The following is a 14,562-nucleotide window of genomic DNA, read 5'->3' as shown; positions in this document are numbered from 1 at the left end:
AATGTGAAAGAAGGGTCAGCTTCTCAAAAACATGTTTGAAGCTCCAAACTTGCATCACTGACACTGGTACCAGCAAACAAAGGAACCTGCCAGAGCTTGCCTATACCTCCCCATAGCTTGCGGTATTGGTTAAACTGGGCCAGAGCCTAAATCCAGCTCGAGGTCGCTCGGATCAAATATGTTTCAGCAATTCGATCTGGGCTTAGCCCTGGGCTAACCCAGACGTTGAAATGCCGAGTTTCGTTCTGGACTCCAGCCTACTACATCTCTAGTTTTGAGGGACTTGATTTCGCCGATGTGCTGGTTGGCTATGCTAGCTAGGGGAGGCTAACCCCTATGGCCCAAGCACCTCTAAACTATTAAGTTTAGGTATATCTTATAATGCATGAAAATCAAGCACAGGGAAATTAGCCATGGTTGTGGGATTTCAGTTTAGCGGCGAATTCTTACTGTCTTGTTCATGTCTAATATAGCCATGGAGTACGTCAGTAGTGGAGTGGAAAGCTCGGTCGAAGATCGAACGTCTTCTAGCGAGGATTTGTAGAGCTATGCGTTACCTCCTGAACTGCTGCATTCCCGCTGTGAGAGTGCTCCATGAATTCCAATTTCATGTTCAAGTACTTAATTAAGAGGCACCGTAAAACTGAAACGTCTTCTAGCGAGGTTTCAGAGAGCTTTCCTCTCCGCAACTGCCGTACTTCATGGTTTAGCCAACGAATTAGTGCATGAATTGGTTGCAATCAAATTTAGACATGATTCAAAGAACGCGAAAGTGAGGTCGTGTTCTAATTCGTGGACTAATTCACGTGTCAATTGAGTTATACGTGATTTAAAGAACCTCTCTCTGGTGTCGAAGTGTTGTCGCTTTTCAAGCGGGCTCCAGCCCACTACATCTCTAGTTTTGAGGAACTTGATGTGGCCGATGTGGTGGCTGATTTTGTTGGCTAGGGGAGGCTAAACCCTATGGCCCAAGCATTTCTAAACCATTAATTTTTTAGCAATACTTTCCATTGTACCTTTTTTGCGGCCTTCCTTACCACCGTTTGGAATGGAATTGATGGACCAACAACTTAGAGTTGGCTGATCTGGTTAGCTTTTGAAAATGTAGGGTTGATCAGGAATTTCAGTCAAAAGCTTGTCCAAGTCTGATTTAAATGCTGCTACTTGATGAAGTCCCTACATAATCCCTGCGAATATTTGAGGGCAGCAAATTGAACAAGGAAAGAGCCAGAGAAAAAAGAGGTGTGCCTTTTTTACCGTTTGGTGTGCTTCAAACTAGTTCAAACCCTTTATCCGTATGCTTGATTCAGGTGTGCTCCCCTTTTTTCTTTTGGTTTGCCATTTTTTACTTAGTGAGTCCATTTTTCAATTCAGGGTGCCAATTCATATTTTAGGTGTGCTCGAAACACTTATCTTATGTGGGGGCCGGTTTACAAAGGTATAATCTTCCTTCTGAAGCACGCAAAAGAAAGCATACGTCCCTGTTAAAAACTTTATTTCATGGCTCTGTGTTCACGAGTGGCTGGAAAGCAAGGAAGGACTCGTTACTGTCTTTCACAAAAAGGGCAACAGTTATCAAAAACTATCATGAGTATTGCTGGTTGAAAATATTCAAACATCAATAATATCTTGGGGCATCCAGCAGAAGTGGATGGAATAGAACAGCAATTTACTGGTCAGTAGTTTTAGACGTGACACAATTGGTTCCGATTTCTTGATAACCAAACCTCGAACTATTTGACCTTCACTGGGATTATCTTTGCTTGGAAGATGTGCTATAAAAACCATTTTCCCCCATTTCAGCTTACACTGGTAAACAATTGTTTAAAAAGGAAACAATTATTGATTTATTTTGAACTTGATCATTGGCTGAACTCTAAAAGCCCATCATGGCCTCGTTGTCCAATCCACTTTTCTCAGGAATAGTGTTCTTTGACTCTTTCAGATCTGTGGCGAGGTTCATGTGGCTTTCACTGATGTTTTTGTCGTTTAGTTTGGCCACACAGCTCCATTTTGAGATTACCCTGTAATTTAAGAGTAGCAAAACACTTGATGCATTTGACAATTCAACCCACCCAAAGAGGTCCCAGAAACTAACCTGTCATAAGGTTCGAGCGAGTGAAGAGCCTCTGGTAAGAACTCCCAGTCCCTTAATAGGCGTGGAAGTTTCTTTGAGTGACTGTTCTGCATGTAGTTGACAATGCCAATGAAAATCAGGCCTAACACCACTAATCCCATAACAACGTAGAACAGGATGGCCACCAAGGATAAGGCCATCACCACCAATGGCATGAGAAGGAACATGAAGATTAGGTACCAAACGGCAAACCACCGATATTTGGCCGTGGTTCGTCCCAGCGCTTTGCACAAAGGCAAAGGGAACCTCATGAACGGAATGGGATAAAACAAGGCGATGCCAAATAAGTTGAAGAACAAATGAACGAAGGAAGCTTGAAGGGCGTTGTGGACCCCAGAACCAGATTGGGCCATGGCAGCGAGGATGCTGGTGGTGGTAGTGCCGATATTCGCGCCCAAAAAGAGTGGATAACACGTGTCGACCTCCACCAAACCCAAACCCACCAATGGGGTCATGGTGCATGTGAAAACTGAGCTGGACTGAACGATAAATGTCATCACAGCTCCAACCAAGATGTTGACATAACCCCATAAGTAGTTCACACCTTTGCTCTTGAACTTGGGATTCAACACTTTGTTTATTACGGTGGATAAGGCTCCTAGGAAATAGGGAATAGGTCTATTATGAACGAGGATGTTTCTTAAGGTGATGTGATCAGTCTTCAATATTCACTTACCACTGAGAACCGAGTTGAGGAGTTTCACCATCAATAAAAGAGCACCACATAAAATGGCCAAAGAGAAGATCAGCAGCACTAATCCAGCTACCCAATCCTGTACGTGGTCGAATAGATTGAAAAAATGTTGGCATTCCTCAAAACCAAGATCGGGTGTCAAAGGCAACATCGTGTAGTTGTATTCCTCGGGAGGGGGACAATATACTTTGAGGAGGGTGCAATTCTGACAATTGCCTTGAGCCCAAAGGTCCAGGACATCTTCTTCTATCTACACAATGAAAACCACGTTGAATTGAGATTTTTGGGAGATGAAAAATCAGATATTCCGTCTTGAGTTTCCATGATCACTTACCCTAACAATCAAGTGTGTGAGCGGTTCGGTGATGTACTGAAGAATCTTGATTTTCTTGCCATCCGTGCCTGCCAGAGCATCTGCCAACATCTTAGACAACTTGTCCAAAATGTGAAAGGAAACCTTCAAAGAAGACATAGGGAACACATTAGGAAGACATGTTTGTGAACCGACATGTTTGTTGGTCGTACAGTCTTACCTCCAAAATAAGGAGAACAATGACTGCGCACCAATTGAACATATCGTGAACAGTGGCAGCCGAGAAGGCTCTCTCAAATTGAGCACGATCTGCGGCTTGAGTCAAGGACACGATGGTATTGGTGACCGAAGTGCCAATATTTGCACCCATGATGATGAAAACGGCTTGGTCCGGTTGAAGTACTAGACATAGATGGAGGCCTCATAAGTCAAACTTGGAGAATAGATTAAGTGAAACACGGTGATGCCCACTTACCATCTCCACCCACCATGGAAATAACGATCGAGGTGAAAGTGGAACTGCTCTGGAGAATAACAGTTCCCATGATCCCAATCATCAAGCCCATGATAGGATTCTCGATGATGGCGCTTCCGCTGCCCAAGAAGTCGCCTGTAAAGAATCAAGTTTATCTTTTACAGTTTGTACTCTACTGAAGAGTCAATAAACTTGGATCAGGTTTGAAAAGGGCCAAAGTATATCAGACAGACACCTTTGAACAAAAAAAGGATTCTTTACCTGCACCTTTTCCAGCTAAAAGCTGGAAAGCGACTGAGAGGAGATCCAAGGAACATATGAAAATGTATAACAAAGCAAGGACTGCCAAGAGCTTGAGAGTGGTTATCCATGGTGATGAAGATTTTGTGCTTTTGGTTGACGAGGCATCGGAGGATGTCGTGGAGAGCAAGGTAGGGTCCCCCATGATCAAGGTGTGTGGATGTCTAGTCACCTAAATGGACTGACGAGCAAGAAGACCTCTCTGCTCTTGAGGAAACGAATCCACTTGGTGAATGTGTTCGTGTCCTTTTATCACTAAAACAGAAGAAGCTCTCTCCTTGTGTGAAGGGTGGGAATTCGAGGGAAAGTGACAAGACAAGATGAGTATGTTCAATTTATAACGGCAGACAGTTGGAGACTATCTCCGAACCTAGAGACAATTATTGTTTGAGGATGGCTCAGGAGTCTCCTCATGTTCTCCACATGATCTTCGGATGTCAGTCACGCAGCACAACGCAACTCGATTTTCGGCCAATGATAGATCACTAATTAATATACGAAAAGTACATACGAATGTTAGCAAAGTCAGCAGATTCTAGCTCAATGAGCTCACAAGTACAAACAAGCTGTGAGGGATTGAGGAATCAATCACGTTGCTTGCCTTCTACCTTTGCTCACTCTGCAATTTAAATCAAGAGATAATTTCATAATCATTGATACATTTGACGAATATCCCCCATGAGATCAATCACTTGTCCTGTAAATTAATGGTGACATCAGTCGCAAAACAAGTTGGTAACCGACAAGATATGAGTAAATCCAGTTTGAATCAGTTATCTTCATTACGTTCATTCGACACTTCTTCCCTTTTTCTGACTTTCTTCAGGAAAGTTCAATGGTTCTCTACTTACTAGTGATAGGGCGAGCCCGGACTCGAGTGCGAGACACTCGGGTCTTTTACTTAAATTTGCATAAATTGGCCGGACTCGTCATGGTAAATTTGCATGTTCTTACATTGAATATCTTTGGTAAACGAGTTTAAGTCCTTCTTGAAATGGTCATGTGAGGTGCAAGCCGTTCTTTGTAGTCTCGATAAGGAATGCCGTAGTACGTATCAGATTGGCTCTCCGTCTATGCAAGTGGTTAGCGTCTAAAAGTTAAAAAGCTACATCAATTGCATTAGCCATGTTTGGGGAAGTAAAAGCAGATGGTTTTTTTTCTTGCACTAGAGTCCCGCAAAGGATTCGAGTCCGGACTTGACGAGCCAGGCAAGTTGTTAGAAAATCAAGGGATTTTGCCCGACTCGCCTCAGCCCTAGCACTTCTAGTAAGTTTGTGGACTGCGAACGGAAGCAAAAATTCCTATCTCCTGAACCATTTACTTTATTCAGAAGTAATGCTTTTTAGGATCGCAAGATCTTGTTCAATACCTGAACTTAGCCAAATTTCAGTATAAACCCAGATTTAGGGTGCTAGGGAGGCGTTGGCAAAGTTATTTGATAATCGCTAGATAAAGTTTAAATTTTCGGCTTGCCCTTGGTCAGCCATATAAGCTTTTGAGAACATAACTTTGAGAAAAATCACTTTGCAAATCTAAAAAAAGCGACCTGCGTTCCATTGAAGAGAGTTGTAGTGCAATTTTCATATTTTTTTACTTTATTTCGAAAACTGACTAAGAGCTGTTCTAATCCAAAGTAAGCTGATTCATTGGGAAGCAGTTTATATTTCAATAAGCTCGTGTTTAAACGTAGCATCTCTCAGGGTGTTTTTTATTTTGAACCATTTACGTACTTTTTTACGAGCCATCTGATAAGCGGTGTTAAAATAGGGGGAAATTTCCGCTCCATGCCACAAGCATCATTTTACCGTTGTATTTAGTGGGCATTTGATGAAGTGTGTCCCACAAACGATAAATTTCCACTTCATATCACAAATGTCATTTATGGTTACCTCCCATGGACCGTAGGTTAGCTCATCTAAAAGGCAGCAAGTTTTTATGTGATGTAAATAATACAGGGAAACTTGGACCTTGTAGAATTGGAATTGGACCACTGGCAGCAAAGTAGAAAGAGAATAGTGTAACAAAAAGATTCATCTGCTACCCCACCCAGACTGACACCCTTAGATTATCGTGAGTGAAAAAGCAACTTACCCCTCCTTATCAGTATTATTAAAGCGACCTGTATAATACATACATTTGCAAAATTATTCATTATAAAGCACAAAATGTCTCGCCGTCGACGTTGAGTTTAATCCACTTCAACTGTTAAAGTGAATTGAGTGGGCTTTGATTGTGCTCCCACCATAACGCAGTTATTACAATAACCATATCTTTATCATTATCCCCTAATAATCGTCGGATTGCTTTTGGGCAATAGACGGAGCCAACTCGAAAAAAACTGTTTTTATCGTTTGTCCATGCAGTGAAATCTCGTTGTAAGAACTTCGGGTGATGTTACGCACGTCTTCACCGCGACTGGGAATGGGATCACCAGTAATTCAAGATGAGTTACTAATCGACAATCGGACCAATCATAGATCCTGATATGAAAGCTGATGTGATTTCTTGAAGGTCTCCAGAGTACCTAATTTTAATGTATCATCAACTAAATTGATGATAAAAAGCAGAGAAATGGCCCGGAACGTCAGCAATTTATCGGCGCAGTTCCTTAGGAATCTAAGGTTAGGCCCGTTTTGGTTTGAGCCATCTCTCAGGTTTGGCATTAAAGAGCCAACTTTTTTATATTTAAAGCAGAAATTTGGCTAAACTAATCGAACAACTTGAACTTTCAATGAATGTTCATGAGTGCCATAGGCCAAATGATGAGGTTAATCTGGGGACTTAAGATGTGCTGACCATAACTTATGTAATTTTTGCTTATTGTGAAAGAAGTGACTCGACAAAGTTATGAGCTCCATACCGTAAACATGACCCCTCAAAATTGGTCCAATCAGTGATTAAATGTGACTTTCCCGAATAGAAAACATAAAAATGATTTTGATATACAATTTGTTGCTAGACCAAGTATTGCATAAAGTTTAAGTGGTAGCAATAACCCAAATTATAATCCTTCTTCCTTGCACCACTTGTAAAGGTGGTAAGAATCCAAAACCAAAAGAAAAAAAAACGCCCAAAGCTTCTGACTGAGGATTTAATTCTGTATCTAATCGTGTAGCACCAAAGTTAATAAGGGTAAATGTTCCAAATAAGGAAGAACAAGTTTAGAAGGTTTCAGATAAGGACCCAAATGACAAAACGGCTAAAAATATTCAAACATGTGAAAATGAGTAAGGCAAAACCATAATCAGCTCTAACATTTCTTGACCGAAAACTCCAACCTCCCTAGAGTTTATTTCAGACCTAAAAAGGGCTGACTTTACCAAGCTGGCACACCTTCTATCTTTGGCTGATTGGGATGCGGCAATGTCTGGTGAATTGGCCAAAGCCGTCTGAGGCCGGTTCCTTTGAGTCGCGTCTAACTCAATTGACACATGAATTAGTCCACGAATTAGTCCACAGCCCCACTTTTGCGTTCTTTGATCTTAAAATCTTTTATTATTGCGACTCTTGGTCATGTCATGGCGTAAAAATAACTATAAAATAAATAAAATCTGATGTAGATACATTATACAAAGGTTTGTTGATAAAACAAGAAAAATGTCAAGAAGGTAAAGTCAATAAAATAGTTGACTAGAAAGTGATATCACAATGAGTATGACTAGAATTGGTTCAATGCACATGAAAAAAGGTAAGAGGTGAGTTACAAATAGTAAAAAGACAGGTAGGTAGAGGTAAGTGATGAAAATCTTGGTTATTGCAATAGAGTGGATGGGCCAGATTGAACAGATTCTTTATCAAATCCCGTCGCTGATGGCATTTGGCTGGGAGCCGAACAAAGGTGCGTGACCACCAATACTCTGAAGGGATGTCGGGCCAAGGACGATAGGGTGTTAGCAAGTCCTTGACCGGAAATGATAACTTGTGCCCGGACATCACCTCCGGAAAGGTCAGGTTCCCAACACTGTTGGACACTAACCTTGCCAGCCCGATGGTAAGGGGCTCGGTTTCACATAGAAAATGTGTCCATGCATTGTTGGCATATTGGGGCACGCAGAGGTATCGCTTGAGGAACTTGGTGTAGGTGGCATCGGCGGATTTGAGGGCGGATTGGGCGGAGTTGGGAAGCCAAAGGTGTAGGCCGTAGAGGAAAATTGGGGTGACGTAGATCCGGAAGAGTTGAAGGACTATTGGGAGGGGAAGATTCTTCATGGGAAGTCTATTGCATATGTATCCGATCCTGGCCCTGGCCTTAGTTATTGTGGATTTGAGGTGATTGGTGAATGAGAGTTGGGTGGAGAAGGTGAAACCGACATAGTTAAAACTATTGACGATTTCAATCGGACTATTGTTAATATGGAAGGAGGTGGGAGGCAGACGACCTTTATGGAAAACCATGGCCTTCGTCTTGATGGTGTTGACTTGAAGGCCGTTCTCTTGGCAATAACCGTGGAGTGCATTGATGGCATTTTGCAATTCCACGGCTGAATTAGCCAAGAGAACCAGGTCGTCTGCATATTGAATATATTGAGTAGTAAAATGGTTGATGGAGGGGCCTTGGTGTGTGAGGGCTTCGGGCAGGTCAGATACATAGAGATTGAAAAGAATTGGCGATAGTGGATCCCCCTGCGGAAGGCCAATGGAAGTGAAGTAGCAGGGGGATAGGTCCTCACCAGAACGAATGGAGCATCTGAGTCCCGCATAGATGTTGGACAGCAGGACACAGATTGAACGCGGAACTCCCCACAGTTGGAGTTTGAGGAATAACCGCGTTCGGTCCACCCTGTCGAATGCTTTGGAGAAATCCACAAAGCATCCATACACTCTCCTCTTGTTGCTGATGTTGGAATGCCCAATTTCATAGAGGAGAGTGGCTGCCGTGGTGGTTGAGCGGCTTCTCCGGAAACCAAATTGGAACTAGGGCAGGAGATCTCTATGCTTGGCCAATCCGGGGAAGCGGGCAGCTAGTAGGGTTTGAATCATGTCTAGATTTGGTCGCGACCAAATCATGCACTATTACATTGGCTAAACAAGACATGAACTATAGGGCAAGAATAGACCGCCTAATTTGCCGCTAAACTGAAATGCCAAGAACCATGGCTAATTTTCCTGTGCTTGATTTTCATGCATTTCAAACAGAATTGGAATTGAACATTAAAAACACATTATCATCATAATTATCAATTAAAGTGAAAAATTAAAAATTGGACTGTTTATGCTTATGTCCCTAATATGTCATTAAGAAAATACATTTCCATATGGCCATACATATTCCAAGAGTTGAGTGAATTGGTGGCCTTTGAGCCACACTCCAGCGCTTTGGCAAATGGTTACTTCCGAATAAGGAAAATTTCAGAGAACTTTTATGATGAGTGTTGTGAACGATGCGACTGAGAAGATTTTGTTCAGCGTTTTAATGAACGACTGCCCTTGAGAGAGCCAAGACAAATATATTGCTTATGAAAACACCTATACATATTTTGCAAGATGAGGGAGTTATTGAAAAATCACGATTCTAACTAGATGGCTGGCCGCAAACCTATGTGCTATTAAAGCATGGAACAAAACAATGTCGAATATCCCAAGCTTTTTGTAGAATACCTTACAAATGTTCCGTTTTCGAACATACAAACAAGATTTCTTAAAATCTCTATATCAAACAAAGGTACCTAATTTCGACGGTTTTCGGAAAACATTCCCGTTTCAGCCAATTTTCCCACAAATCTGGTCACCCTAGGTTAAGATCGTATTTTGATTTAGTATCCTGTTTTTCCCACGAATTTGGCTGGAAAATTCAATGCAACTCTTGAGCCAATAGGTCAGTGACAAATTCACCACCAACAGAACATGAATTAGCAATGTTTCAAAGAACGCGAAAAAGTTCGTGAACTAAGTCACGGCTACTAACGGTGAACTCGTACATGAATTAGTGCATGAACTAGACGCGATTCAAAGAACCAGCCTCTGGCCTCATTTCTACATGAACTTAACGCTGCGGCCTCAGTAGCTATTCCTATGAGAGCACGTAAACCAGCTAGAAATCGACCTCAATGGATGTCACACACCCTGCTTAGGCTTACCAATCACAACAACATATATTGAGCTATACTTAACAATCAGTATAGCTCAAGGAGAGGTTGGGGCTTTTATCAAGAACAATTGAACAAGAATTCAAAGTGCAAAGAGACTGTGAAATAGCCTCCCATATGGAGGAAATGAAAAACGTCTCAATTCATACTGGAGGTAAAAAATAAGCAATACTAAACAAATTGAGTAGTTGTGTGACTCGACTGGTAATGCAGTAAATTCAGACCAATTGTAGAGTGAGGTTCTCAGCCGGTTCTTCTCCTCTGTTTTCGCACCGCCTGTCACCACTTCAAAAATCAAAAACCCTCATACCTCAACGACTGTACACCATTAATAGAAATTCAATTAACTCCAAAGCAGGTTAAGGGTGCAATCTTGTGGATTAAAAAGAAATCTACTCATGGCCCGGATGGCATTCTTCCCCAAGTCCTCTTCAAAGTAAAGAACCAAATCAGCCTGGCCTTATGAATCATTTCCAAATGGTCCATCAAAGACCAGATTGTGCCCAAAGCGGGGAAGGATGGAAATTTGTGCTAAATTTATGGAAAAAATAGTCTGTGAGATACTAAAAACGATCTTGGACTTCATTGGCGCCCATCTGGAAGGCAATGAGAACCTACCCAAACTCAATATGATTTCAGAGGCCGTTTCTTTGAATCACGTCCAGTTCATGCAGTAATTGATGTACTAGCTCACCGTTGGTTAGCGGTGACTCAGTTTATTTGCCGGTAACTAAATATGAATTAGCAGGGATTCAAAGAACGCAAAAAGGTCGTGAACTAAGTCACCGTAAACTAGTCTACGAATTAGTGCTTGAGCTAGACGTGATTGAGAGAACCGGCCTCCGGTGCCAGCACTAGCAATTGATGTTGATTGAACTCTATTTCATTTGAGCTGATTATGGAAAGTTCAGTGACTAATTCACCGCCAACAGAACATGAATTAGCCATGATTCAAAGAACGCAACAAAGTTCATGAACTGAGTCACCGCTAACTAATGGTGAGCTAGGATATCCATGAAGGCATGAACTAGAACTCAAAGAACCAGCCTCAGCTTTGGCAAACCTGACACAGAGAGATGTGTCTACATTCTAGTTGAAAGCCCAGTTTGGTCTCTAAATTACCTCCAAATGCTTGTCTTGAATAACTTCAATCAGTTAGATCCCAAGCACGTATTTTTGTGAATTTGGCCTTTGAGGTCGTGCTTCTCCACCTTCAAAAGTGGGAGTAGGAATATTGATGCACCTGTGTCCGCCAGTGAATGGCTGTCGAAAAATGACTTTGAGAAATCAAGTAATTGAAGCTTGCGTGAAAGTTGAGGGGTGCTCCTTGTCGCTGTGGGAGAGTCGGTGCTTGTTGATAGTCAATCTTCTTGCAACGTCGCCGCCACCTGGCGTGCTTGGCCGTTGTTGTCCTTGGATTGATTGTGATCTTTTGTCTGGTTGTGTTCCACTACGCACGTTGCCTTCACGTGGCCTTCCCTGTTGCACTTGGAATAGATGAGTGAGTCCTTTTTCTTGCACTGGTCTGAGGTGTGGTTTGGTTGCCCGCACGCAAAGCAAACTCCAGCCTTCAAAAGATCTACAGGTGTAAGGTGTTTCCCGCTGATCACAATTGTGTTATGGTTCCCTCCCTGCTTCCTTTCTTCATGTTGCCTTTGACGGCATTGACTGGTGCAGCCAAACCCTGTGATGACTTTTTCACAACATTGCTTGCGAATTTTGTCACCATCTTAGTGATATCACTGAATTGCAGGTCTTCTTGATCTAGGTCTCTTAACTTCTCTTTTAATCTGGTGTTCGGGCAGCTAGATATTGCCTTGAAGATCAGATAGTCTTTGGCAAACATTCTCTCGACAGCTGCCATTTCATTTTTGCAGAGTTCGTCAATCCACTGTTCAAAGTTGGTCCCTTCTGTAGCTTTGAAGTCGGCCCAAATCATCCTCTTTGAAAATAAGGGATATCTGTGGTCGAATTCCATTACAAGGATCTCAATGACCCCTCCTTGTTCAAATGCGTGGGCAATGGTTTCATTCTCCCCTCCCATCTTGCGATTTGATTTACTCTAGTTATCACTTCTAACGACAAGTATTCCCTGACTACAAAGAACTGTTTTTGGGCACTCTTGGTTCCTGAAGTAGTCTTGCAACTTCTCTAGCTAAGTCTTGAACTCCTCGGGCGTGAAGGACCATTCTAATTTGTCTGGTGCAACCGTAGTGTCTTCAACACGAGTTTCCATGGGTGTGGGGGTGCAGCTGGTGTGGGTGTTGCGTTAGCGTTGAGTGTAGTGGACACCGCGGGGTTGCTTGCAATGGCCGTCGTTTGGGCTTCCACGGTAGCCTTGGCCGCCGCTGCGGCCTCTGCGGCCGAGTCGTCACACCGCCGTGTTGCGCACATATCCTCATAGATCTGGGTTCCCTGAGCAAATTCATCCTCCTCGGCTCTGAGTGCACCGTCATAGACGGCTATCTTGTCCGCATACTCCTTCCATCTCTCTTCTGGGCTATTTGCTATCATTGCATCAAAAGAATTCAGAAGTTTTGTCGTTGCGAGTCAAGTGGCCTTGATGGCGGCCTCGGCGTAGCAGTTCGCCTTCTCTGATGAGTATTTGATTAGCCTTTGGAATTTGGCTTTGCAAGCTCCATTTTGTTGGTGGCAGCTTGTGATGAACCCACTAATTGCTGATTGAGCTGCGTCATGAGCGGTTTGTCCACAAAATCCGCTTCCATTATCCTAATGTGGGCGATTCAGTGACCAGCTACAAGCAGCCTCATGAGCGTAGCGTCTTGGGCGTTGGGCGTATTGTTCTATTCACTGCGACTGCGCCATGCTACGTAAGACAAGCACTGGGAATAGACAGGCTGGGATCGGTAAGTCAACTGTTTATCTCCTTCTCTCTTTTCCTCGCTCGTGGAAATATTCCACCCCAAACATCAGTAAATCAAGGATTTCAATTTCTGTTTTAAAAACAGGCAGATGTTGATCAAAAAAGTGTAAAATGTCTCTTAAAACACACTCAATGGCACATTAGGCTACAAGTGCAGAAAAGAGAAACCATTAGCTACATTTTTTGCACATTCATTAGAAATTTCATGGATGCATATAAACTAGCTACTTAGCTATTGCAAGTTGAATGTTCCAGTTTTTGTCAAAACTAGGCAAACTGCCCTAATGGTACCTCAACAATAACAAATTAACATATTACATACTTCTTTGACCTCATAATCTCATATAAGCCATTTTTTTCCTTTAGAATTTTTTTTGGAAAAGATGTAATTTATTCTAAGACTTTTTCATTATTGTATGCTAAGATAATTCGGGTGTTCTATTAAGTAATTGGGTTTTTCAACTTGAAGTGTGACTGAAAGTTGGTGCAAATTTGATCATATCATTTTCTTAAAATAGAAAATAAAAACATTGATTTTCATGAAATTGCATTGGGCCTATGAAACACATTCATGCAACTATCCATTGCATTTTTAAAATGTGGCCAATTTGACAAAAACAAGAACTTTCAACTTGCAATAGCTAAGGAGCCGGCTTACATACGTCCATAGAATTTCTACTGAAGGTGCAACTCGTAAAACCTGAGTTTTGCTTGGCGGCACTTTTAGTCTTATGTGCCATTAAGTGTGTTCTAACTGTCATTTTGAATTAAGAGCGGAAGACAATATTTGAGATCAAAAGTAAGGCTCAAAACCATCAAAACATAGGAAAATGCAAAGGTCATGTGAAAATAAATTTTCTTCAAAGCTCGGATATGCAGAATCTTCAAACTTTATCTGTATGTACAACATCAATAAATAAAAATCTATTGCAACAGGTATCTTTTCGTTCGATAAAATTGATTTTTTTCAGTGAAAGTTGAAAAGCAAAATCCAGAGAATTTGCCATGGCTCTATCATTTTCAGTTTTGCGGCGAATTAGGAGGGTGAGCGCTAACTCTTGCCGTCTAGTTTTGCTAGCGAATTATGGTCGTGTACTAGTGCATTAATTTAAGTGTCAAATTAGTTAGACGTGATTCAAAGAACCGGTCTCAGGAGCTTAAGTCATGCACCACGGACGTGTTGGAATATCTAGAACACATCAGTGATGCGATTGATGATCGACGACCTGTAGACTGTAGACTCTGTATGTTTCGATATATCCAAAATGGCAAAAATAAAATGGGAAATTGGAAACTTGAGGCACAAAGAAATTCGGAAAAGGGAAATAAGTCAGAATATTTTTTTGGGTTAAACTTTTTCAAGGTCCAGTGATTAATATAGTTTTGAACGATGGTTGGCGTAATCCAAGTTGTCGGGGAATAATATCTAAGAGTAATCTCTTAAGAGGGGATAAAGTCCAAATCGTTCGACGAGACGATCACGTCGAAATTATGAACTTTAGGGTCAAAAACCATGGAGCCAATTTAAATGTAAAGACAGTACGCCAAAAATGCAAATCAAATGTTGCGCAAGTGCAATACACTTCTGTCTTTTCCCCCAGAGAAGGTAAAACAGTCATAGCATAATTGAAATTATGGTGCAATTAGTCGTCACAAATTTGGAACTATACTAA

The 14,562-nt window shown here is 41.8% G+C and overlaps 1 protein-coding gene across 1 annotated transcript; it reads right to left on the bottom strand.

Annotated features, from left to right (window-relative positions):
* Positions 1–1,820: 1,820 nt before the first annotated feature.
* LOC131887419 (sodium-dependent phosphate transport protein 2B-like) lies at positions 1,821–4,511 on the bottom strand. The gene is made up of 7 exons (XM_059236025.1): positions 3,881–4,511; positions 3,620–3,754; positions 3,365–3,546; positions 3,166–3,288; positions 2,814–3,081; positions 2,099–2,735; positions 1,821–2,024 (listed from the first exon to the last, which is right to left on the bottom strand). The coding sequence occupies exons 1-7, from the start codon at positions 4,062–4,064 to the stop codon at positions 1,877–1,879; spliced, it is 1,677 nt and encodes a 558-aa protein (XP_059092008.1). The 5' UTR covers positions 4,065–4,511; the 3' UTR covers positions 1,821–1,876.
* Between the last annotated feature and the right edge of the window lie 10,051 nt (positions 4,512–14,562).

Source organism: Tigriopus californicus, chromosome 9 (genome assembly GCF_007210705.1).
Source record: "Tigriopus californicus strain San Diego chromosome 9, Tcal_SD_v2.1, whole genome shotgun sequence".
Lineage (NCBI taxonomy): Eukaryota > Metazoa > Arthropoda > Copepoda > Harpacticoida > Harpacticidae > Tigriopus > Tigriopus californicus.
The sequence above is the reverse complement of the archived record's forward strand: the minus strand, read 5'-3'. Positions and strand labels throughout refer to the sequence as shown.

Bases quoted from the DNA above. Each gene is read 5' to 3' on its own strand.
- LOC131887419 (XM_059236025.1), bottom strand. From the start codon at position 4,064: ATGGGGGACCCTACCTTGCTCTCCACGACATCCTCCGATGCCTCGTCA. The intron at 3,755-3,880 runs GTAAAGAATCCT...GATTCTTTACAG, and splicing joins TTTAGCTGGAAAAGGTGCAG to GCGACTTCTTGGGCAGCGGA. The intron at 3,547-3,619 runs GTAAGTGGGCAT...ATCTATGTCTAG, and splicing joins TTCCATGGTGGGTGGAGATG to TACTTCAACCGGACCAAGCC.